The 9,869-nt window shown below is 35.5% G+C and overlaps 1 protein-coding gene across 1 annotated transcript; it reads left to right on the forward strand.

The window, feature by feature from the left end:
* Positions 1–1,240: 1,240 nt before the first annotated feature.
* On the forward strand, positions 1,241–9,532 carry LOC107218791 (T-complex protein 1 subunit zeta). Its single transcript, XM_015656803.2, has 7 exons — positions 1,241–1,481; positions 5,607–6,198; positions 6,561–6,896; positions 8,002–8,067; positions 8,185–8,407; positions 9,000–9,168; positions 9,272–9,532. Exons 1-7 carry the CDS (start codon positions 1,345–1,347, stop codon positions 9,342–9,344), a joined length of 1,596 nt encoding a protein of 531 aa, XP_015512289.1. The 5' UTR covers positions 1,241–1,344; the 3' UTR covers positions 9,345–9,532.
* The last annotated feature ends 337 nt before the right edge of the window (positions 9,533–9,869 follow it).

The following is a 9,869-nucleotide window of genomic DNA, read 5'->3' on the forward strand; positions in this document are numbered from 1 at the left end:
AACCTTCGGTTCAACCAGGTTAAAGCGGTAAACTCGGTTTTAATGTCAAGGTGTGGAGGTTGTGGACCGGGCCTAACTCTACAAAAGTACACTTTAAAATGGGAGCTGGATCCATTGGGTGCTTTCCATTTACTAACTCAAGTCGACTTGTGTCGCTATTTCTGGTGTATTCCTTTGCCCAGATTGGCCGGTTACACCAGAAATAGCGACACGAGTCGATTTGAGTCAGTAAATGGAAAGCAACCATTATATTCATAGGTAGGTACACTTTCGCATTCGACCGACTGTGGCGCTGTAGGTTTCTCTGTGTTGCCCATAGATTTATAAAGATAGAGCGAGCGCTCTTGTGAGCCGCTTGAATCAAACATTTGAAGGACAGAAATATGCCGGGAGTACTCCTTTCTCTCTCTGACGATATTTCTGGCGGGGATAGAGGCGGTAGAGGAGAATGAGGCGAAATTATGCGCCTATATCTGTAGCTGTTCCACTGCCCCGTTGTCTCCCACCATGAGGCCGATTGAAAAGAGAGAGCAGTACTCCTGGTATATCTTTGTCCTTTATATGTAATTGTCAGTGCCTTTTATAGGAGCGCTCAGTCTATTTTTATAAGTCTATGGTGTTGCCAAGGTCCCTAGATTAGACAGGTCAAGACAAGTGTGGGCAAAAAAAAAAATTAGTGAGAATGCGCCAAAAGTTTCGTATGACAATGGATGCTTTCCAGTTTGAGCACAATATGACACGGTGTAAACATTTCTGGTCTATTCCTTTGCCCGGATTGGCCGCTTACAATAGAAATTTGTACGCTGTGTCACACTGTGCTCTAAATTGAAAGCACTTGGTGTGGTTCTGATTTCTGACCTGTCACAATGATTAACCTCAAAATATATACGTGCTTCTATTTATTTCGTGAACGTCAGGACACTAGGGGCGCAACTCGTTAATGCTTAACCTCAAAACATTGAACAAGATTGGTCAAAACTGGTTAATGCGGTAATGTAAGTTTGATGTTTTTTGGGCGAACGTGCATAGAACATTTTTTCCCACGTTATAGTGAGAAAAACTGGAACAAACGTGTCTTGACCTTCCTAATCTAGGGACCTTGCTCATCCTTACCGACGCATGAGGTCCCTGGCGGATTTCCGTCGTACTAAGACATAATAATCACAGAGCTCAACACAGGGAGTATGAGGCAGTCGGACCACCTCTTATTCTTATACCGTGGATTACTCACATTCATTAATTGAAAGTTTTCTGATCTAAAAGGCACTGCAGTTGTTTCTCGAAGCGGGTGTATTCGCGGCGTTACGATTATCTTACGTTATTTATTATAAGAATAATAAAGAAATGGCAGCGATTAGTCTCCTAAACCCGAAAGCTGAGTTTGCACGAGCGGCTCAAGCTCTGGCTGTTAATATATCGGCAGCAAAAGGCATCCAAGATGTGATGAGAACAAACCTGGGACCGAAAGGGACTATGAAGATGTAAGTCGATTTCGCCGCACATGTGATCACACAAACCACCAACCTATGTCAATTCGTCGGCGCTGTCTCAATCGCCAAAATAATAATTTGCTCTATCTGTTACAATGAGCCTTCATTCCGTTCTCAATCATAAAATCCAAGCTCATGTATTGTAGCCAATTAACGTATCAAAATTTATGTCCATATAAGGTCATCCACAATGATTACATCCACTTATATACACGTACACCCATAGAGGCCTTATACTGATTTTGGTTTTAAACGCCGAAAATAGTGATAAATGTTGTTCAGACCTATTATTGAGTAGTTGTAAAGGCAAATTGTATTTTATAATTATTACTTTATCCGAGTGCTGAAATGTCTTCAAACTTATGATAATAGAAATAGACTTGTGGATCGAGTGAGAAAAGTTCAGAAAATCTATGATAAAATGAAAAAAATATCTGATTCAGCTGCAGCAGCGTGCACTTTAAATCCAATAACCTGAAATCAAATGTAGACTAGCTGCAAATATTTTAGTGTTTCCATTAATTTTCCGAACTTTTCTTACTCCATTCACAAGATCTATTATAAGCCCTATCACTACCTGAAATTCAAATAAACTTTTTTACGTAAGATCAGAAAGAATTGTAAGACACGATTTATCATATTTGATGGACGTCTGACATTCCCTTAGCTAGACAATTTCTGTTTAAATGGCATAAAGTAAATTAGAATCAAATCCGCGCTATCCATGCTAATCATTATTTCATGCATCATCCTTCTCATTTGTGAATTCTTATCCTACATCTACTGTGAAAATTTGTAAGAAATCATTATTTAGTCATAATGATATTCTGAGGCTTGTTATGATTTTATTTTTCAAGTATTTCGGAGATGATAATGATTGAGTTTTCATTCTTCAATAAAATTTCAATTTTCACAATTCTACATTGTTTTGTTTTAGAAATAATGCAATCAAACTTAAATTTTATTGTCTTGTATACTTCTGACTAAGCAGTAGAAATCTAGTTTCATAAGTGTGATCATTTTCATTTGCTTAAACCTGATTTATATAATTTCACATGTTATTAAGAAAGCAATATTGAAATTTACAAGCGTTAGTATAATGTAACATTGAAATCCCAAACCACTATTGCGGCAGCAGAATAGGTAATCTCTATTTTATTCAAAAGTTGGTAAAAGAGTAGAAAGCTGTTAAAAAATCTCCCACAGTGTTATTTAGAACAAATATTGTAAACATGAATGAAACAATATTTCTAACATATAGTTAAAGTTTTTCTGAGGAAATTTGAATGATACAAGTTGAGTTATATCAACCATCTAAGTAAAGGTTATGTAATTAAAATGTTGAAAATTTTCAAAAAAATTGGAAATCATACTTTTGTTACATAAAGCATAAGAAACCAAACAATTATTGCAATTCCAATTTATTCACCACAGTTCTTAGTAATACAATGTAAACACTGAATACTGCAAAGATGGAATATCATCTGTACGTGGGTGAAGTAAAAATGATACAACTGTATATATGCATATACATACTGGGGTGGTCCTTAAAAAGGTCATTTCTAAATGAGACAGTCTCATTCCACAAATTGACTCCAAATAATTAAAAAATAATTCCCTAATTTTTTCCATTTTGATCTCAACTCTAACCCGTGCCTGCAAGAGAGTGTGTTTTCCCATTTAACCTTTTCAGGGGCACATTAAATCCACTGAACTGATTTCGATAAAACTTGGTATAGGGGGGTTTCTTGGGTCACTGATTACTAATGTGAACTTGAAATTTTTAAATTTGAAATAGTGGATCCAATACGGTGGAACAAACTCCAAAAAGTTAATCAATATCGGGAAAACTCATGTACATGAGCCTCTGTTATCCGAAGGTCTAGTTATAATCTGGACAAGGGGCACGAAACCTTTTTACAAAAGTTTATTAAGAAGGTCTTCACTATATGCATCAACTTCTAATATATTTATGTTGAAATCTCCAACTAATATGTAATTCTTAACTTTTTGATTATCTATTAGGTACCTTCCAAGACTTTTTATGACATCATTTTTAACAACGTTATGGCACCCATATAAACTTGATATCTTAATTTTAGTTGACGTAATCTGAAAAGTAACAGACATTATCTTTAGTGAGTTGATAGTTACCAAGTCAGACCTATGTGAACCTAGCACCTGACTTGAAAAAACCTAACTATTTTTTGTTGATTCTTATAGGTTTTTGTAGGTAGTTGTTTGTAGTATCGAAAAAAATGGTACTACAAACAATACTGAAGCGAGTAGGACGTTTGTAGTAAATTTTGCAGGAATTACAAACGAAAAAAATGGTATTACAAACAACTACAAACGATTCTGAAGCGAATAGGACGTTTGTAGTACATTTTGCAGGAACTACAAACGAAAAAAATGGTAGTACAAACAACTTCAAACGTTTCCGAAGCGAGTAGGACGTTTGTAGTAAATTTTGGAGGAATATTAAACGAAATAAATTGTACTACAAACAACTACAAAAGATTCTAGAACATTAGTTGACAGCAGGGCCACAGAAATTCTAGCTAAAATAAAAAAAACAAAACACTTATCTTTCTTTCCTTTTTACTACAAACGAAAATATCTTCACTCCAATCAACTACAAACGATTCTGTACGGAAATCTACTGATAAATTCGATTTTTTTCAAAATGGGGTGCTGACATTTTTTCAACCCTTCATATTTTTTTTTAGCACTACTACAAACGAAATCATTGTTACTACAAACAACTATCTACAAAAACCTACAAGAATCAACAAAAAATAGTTAGGTTTTGTCAAGTCGGGTGCTAGGTTCACATAGGTCCAAGTCAGTGTCAGAAAAGGTTCTTTCAATGACATACAATCACCATTTTCTATATTAACCTTACTTTCGTTGTAAAGGATTTGATATCCTCTAATTTGTAATATCTGCGGTCTAGTTATGTTTCCAAGTTTACATACATACTATCAAAACAGATTTGCTTTTACAAGTGGATAAAAAAGCTTCTAATAGTTTGATGTTGGGGTTAAAAGTCCTCATATTGATATGCATGAACAGGGTTCGTTCGCACAAGGAAAACTGGGAAAAATCAGGGAATTTCGAAAATAAAATTGGAATTTTTAGTCTGTCGAAGAAATAAACTTGTTCTCATACAAAGTACTGCCGATCTTGAGAGAAAAAAAAAATTACACTTCAAATTTTGTTTCATTGCAACCCTTCATACCTTCTATGTATGTTACTTAATACCAAACCTTCTTTCGTTTTGTTTCTTAGGATTATCGTAGGCTGTTGTTTGCAAATTGATTGTCAGACAGTGAGTTAGTTACTAAGTAATATTGAAGGCGTTAGTACTAATGTATAAAAGAGTTGTCATTAATCTGTGGCATATTTCATGAAGTGTTTTGGAATTTCAAATTCCAAAAAACGTACGAATACTGTAAGAAAACTAAAAATGGCACTTCAAATTTTGTTTCTTCACACCACCTCATACATTCTATGTATATTATATTAAACATTCTTTCATTTATTTCTTACGAGGTGTCGCAGGCTGTTGTTTGTAAATTGATAGTCGGACAGTAAGATATTTACTAGGTCATATTGAAGGTATTAGTATTAATGTATAAAAAAAATTGTAGTTAATCAACGCTATATTTCTTGAAAGGTTACTGCAAAAATCCTGTTTCAAGGATGGAATACCTGGAATAATTAGGAAATCTTAGACTCCAAAAAGCGTACGAACCCTGGTTAAAAGATGTGGTATCAATGCATAATTTATTCAAAGTGGGCACATCAGTACACTCATGGTGTGTCGCTATAAATTCAATATTGCGATTATATATTGTAACTTACATTTCCGGCGGGTCTGCAAAAACTGTTTAGCGGCTTGGACTGGACCGGGATTCGAACCTGGGTGACTGCTATGAGCATTGGGCTACCCAGGCCGTTGCCAAAACACTATCCCGGACCGGTACCTGACTAGTTCTAGAAATACCACATTACAATATATAATTATCCAGACGTTAATTTGGTTTTTTAAATCTCTTGTAATGATTCATGAAGATCATACGAATGTTTAAACCTGTGAATAATGATTGATAGGTTGGTGTCTGGAGCAGGAGACATTAAAATCACGAAAGATGGGAATGTCCTCTTGCACGAAATGCAAATCCAGCATCCAACAGCATCTCTGATTGCCCGTGCATCGACAGCACAAGATGATATGACCGGCGATGGAACGACAAGTACCGTTCTGGTAATTGGAGAGCTTATGAAACAAGCTGATCTTTACATCTCCGAAGGACTTCATCCAAGAATGCTTACGGAGGGTTTTGAATTGGCCAGAGCTAAGACAATTGAGGTTTTGGATTCTCTGAAAATTCCCATCGAGCCCACCAAAGAAGGGCTTATGGATGTAGCCAAGACATCGCTGAGGACCAAAATTCATCCTAGCCTAGCGGACAAGCTTACTGAAGTTTGCGTTGACGCAGTCTTGGCCATTAGACAGGATGAACAACCTGCCGATTTACACATGGTCGAGATAATGGAAATGCAACACAGAACTGCAGCCGATACTACCTTAGTTAGAGGAATTGTCATGGATCATGGCTCTAGGCATCCCGATATGCCAAAGCGAGTCGAGAATGCTTATATTTTGACCTGCAATGTCAGTTTGGAATACGAAAAAAGCGAGGTATTTTGTTGAGAGTAACATGAAATGTTTACCCTTGTAGACTGGTGTACATCACTCTTATAATCTTTAAAATTCATTTAAAATCCCCTCAAGTCTACTGAACCTGTTGAAAACCTGTAAAATCATATAAAATCTCTGAAATCTTTGAAATCATACAAAACGCCTGAAATCTTTAGAATTTCTGTAAATTTCTTGAAATGGTGCAATTTTGAAATTTGGAGTACACACAAATTGATGAGGTTCACCTCTTGGAGTAACATATCTGTAACAATATTGTATTACCTTACATCATTTTCTGAATGAATGCATAAGTTTTCTATAATTATTGCCTGATTTTCCAACTCATGTGCTAATTTCTTTAGGTAAACAGCGGCTTCTTTTACAAAACAGCCGAGGAACGTGAGAAACTCTTGGCGGCAGAGCGTGAATTCATTGAGAACCGTGTGAAGAAGATAATTGCTCTGAAGAAAAAACTTTGTGACGGAACAGACAAGTCGTTCGTCATAATCAACCAGAAAGGAATTGATCCCCCATCTTTGGACATGCTTGCCAAAGAAAATATCGTTGCATTACGTCGTGCTAAACGCAGAAACATGGAACGCTTGGGGCTTGCCTGTGGTGGTTCTGCCATGAATTCCGTCGACGATTTAGTTGAAGAGAATCTGGGTTGGGCAGGGCTTGTATACGAACATGTCTTGGTTAGTTGTCGTCAAGGTGATATTAAAAACAGGGCATCTACTCACTGGAAAAACTTTAAAAACCATAAATTCTCAATACATGTATTTTTCTTTTTAATTCAATACCTTGAAATAACCAATTTGAGATTGGAAAAAGAGAAAGATTTTAATTTTTCTGATGCTTAGATATTATTTAATACTCGCTAACAATTAGTATTTTTTTCCATTTCCATTCTTACTCGAATCCTAGAACTTCAGAAATATTTGTTTTTTTTTTTTCAATATTTCCATGAACAATTCTCTATAACGTAGATAATGGTAAAAATATGTATATTAGACCTGTCCTTAAGAAGGGCAAAATCGAATTTTAATGGTCTTACCCCCCAAATTGGTTCGAAATAATTCAAAAAAAACGTCCGAATTTTTAAAAATTTTTCACTCCATATTTACCCGTACCTAGGAAGCCTTACTTTTTCCCATAAGAAAAGCATTGACAGTTGTGTTACCTTTTTGTCCAATTTTTTGGAATTCGATACAAGCATTTTTGGGCTAGATCGACTCACTTTTTTCCGCGTTTTTCGTAATATACAGGGAATAAAGATGTGATTGATCTAGCCCAAAAATGCTTGTATCGAATTCCAAAAAATTGGACAAAAAGGTAACACAACTGTCAACATTTTCTGAGAATTAGCGATTTTTTAACTGATAATTACGGCAGCGGTAAAAAAACGATTAAAAATTCCGAACAACCAATGCTTTTCTTATGGGAAAAAGTAAGGCTTCCTAGGTACGGGTAAATATGGAGTGAAAATTTTTTAAAAATTCGGACGTTTTTTTTTAATTATTTCGAACCAATTTGGGGGGTAAGACCATTAAAATTCGATTTTGCCCTTCTTAAGGACAGATCTAATGTATATATATCTCTAAGGATTAAAACTATGTAACCGGATTGTGAAATGTAAATGAGACATTATGTTTACGTTACACTTGAAAAAGTGTTGATTTTTTTTTAGGAGTTTTGGTTTCATGTTTGAGTAGACACCCTGGACAACTATTGAAAAGACTGTAGCAATTGTCTGGATGACTAGTTTCATTCATTACGTAATAAACTTTCTACATTTTTCAGGGTGAAACAAAGTACACCTTTGTAGAAGATTGTAAGAAGCCAACGTCTGTAACAATTCTTTTGAAAGTAAGTTATTCAGTAAGGGTTACAAATTTAGAAATAATGAAAGCAAAGAAAGGTATTTAATCACGACAATTCTGTAGTAAATGGCTAGAATGATAATTTATTTCTGTTAATATTTAGGGTCCCAATAAGTACACTATTACCCAACTGAAAGACGCCGTTCGGGATGGTCTGAGGGCAATTAACAATGCGATCAACGATCGTGCTGTTGTTCCTGGTGCTGGTGCTGTTGAGCTAGCTGCCAGTCGGGCACTTCATGCCTACAAAGAGCAAGTGAAGGGCAAGCAGCGACTTGGTGTTCAAGCCTACGCCGAAGCTTTACTTGTCATTCCGAAAACACTAGGTGAGCGGTTTATTACTTTCCCGTTCCTCTCTTTTCAGAGTAAAAAGCGAACAATGTAAGTTACTGTAATAACAATTGTATAAATGATCATTCAGAAATTAAGAAATTGAGTTTTCACACCAGATCGCGACATTTTAAGATCTAGAGGATCGCCTTTGACTAGTTTGCGCGCGCGCGTGTGTGTGTGTGTGTTAGAAAGAGAGAGATTAATTTTCTGTTGAGGATATCTCAAAAATGACTGAACGGGTTTTTATGATTTTCGTCCGAATCAACGTGACTTCCTAATTTAGAACTGATTACATTTTGGATCTGAATGATCCAGTACTTTTTGAGGTATTTAATACCAAAAATTAAGATAAGAATGTTTCATTTAATGTTTAGTGAGCTCGAAATGTCTCCGAATAGGAAATTCGTGGGCTGGTCTATCCAAGTCAACCAAATCAACATCTTATTTCTCGTAATAGGTTACACACATCTGGCAAATCTTCTAGTTACTATGTTGTCAGATTCATGGGAATTTTGATTCGTTTCTATGACTAATCAGTAGTTACATTATGGTGTACTAATGGTCTTGTATTACTTTGTGTCTTAGCTGTGAACAGTGGGTTCGACTCCCAAGACAGCATTGTGAAGCTGTTGGAAGAATCTACTGCACTTGGTGAAGCAGTCGGACTGGATGTGACAACTGGTGAAGCTCTCAAACCTGCGGATGCTGGAATTTACGATAATTATGTCGTCAAAAAACAAATTATCAACTCTTGGTAAGTCCTTCCTCTAACCTCTTGTAAGGTTCTTTGAATTTATTATAAATATACACATGTTTCCGTCTTGTTTATTACTTTACTTTTTTTTTTTTTGTTGCAGTACTGTTATCGCTAGCAACCTTCTGCTTGTCGACGAGATAATGAGAGCGGGAATGTCTTCATTGAAAGGATAAACTCTGCAAAACTCCTTCAAAAAATATAATTTATCCCTGCAAATGCATTAGCTTAAAAGTTAATTACTTGTCATTGACTTTACACATAACTTTTATTTCCTCACGCGTTTCCATGTATCGAATTTAAGCATACTACGAAAATTTGTTACTTATTACGCTTGCAAATAATGAACTAACATTTCTTACAATCATCAGGAATTTTTATTTTTTTTCCCCCTAATTTGCGATTTTCACTCAACTCTCTGCGATTCAAACTAACTGCATTTCGTGTATTGTTACAAAAAGTGATATTTTTGTCAATAGATATTTTGGTTCTGGTTGTTCTTACATACATAACAAAAAGGTTGTGATCATCAGGATTATTATATTTCCTATACAGGATGATTAAATTCTGTATTAAATTGATTCTTACACTTTTTTTCGTGCCCGCAGTTCAAAAAGGTATTAGCAAAAATACTACTTTTTATACCTTCTGATCGAAACGAAAACAGATATGTTATTACTGGCATTGTGGACGTATCGGTC

The sequence above is a fragment of the Neodiprion lecontei genome, chromosome 2 (genome assembly GCF_021901455.1).
Source record: "Neodiprion lecontei isolate iyNeoLeco1 chromosome 2, iyNeoLeco1.1, whole genome shotgun sequence".
In the NCBI taxonomy this organism is placed as follows: Eukaryota; Metazoa; Arthropoda; class Insecta; order Hymenoptera; family Diprionidae; genus Neodiprion; species Neodiprion lecontei.

Excerpts from the sequence above, each read along its gene's own strand:
- LOC107218791 (XM_015656803.2), top strand. The coding sequence starts at position 1,345 with ATGGCAGCGATTAGTCTCCTAAACCCGAAAGCTGAGTTTGCACGAGCG. Across the intron at positions 6,199-6,560 it reads TGGAATACGAAAAAAGCGAG|GTAAACAGCGGCTTCTTTTA; the intron begins GTATTTTGTTGA and ends TAATTTCTTTAG. Across the intron at positions 8,408-8,999 it reads TGTCATTCCGAAAACACTAG|CTGTGAACAGTGGGTTCGAC; the intron begins GTGAGCGGTTTA and ends TTTGTGTCTTAG.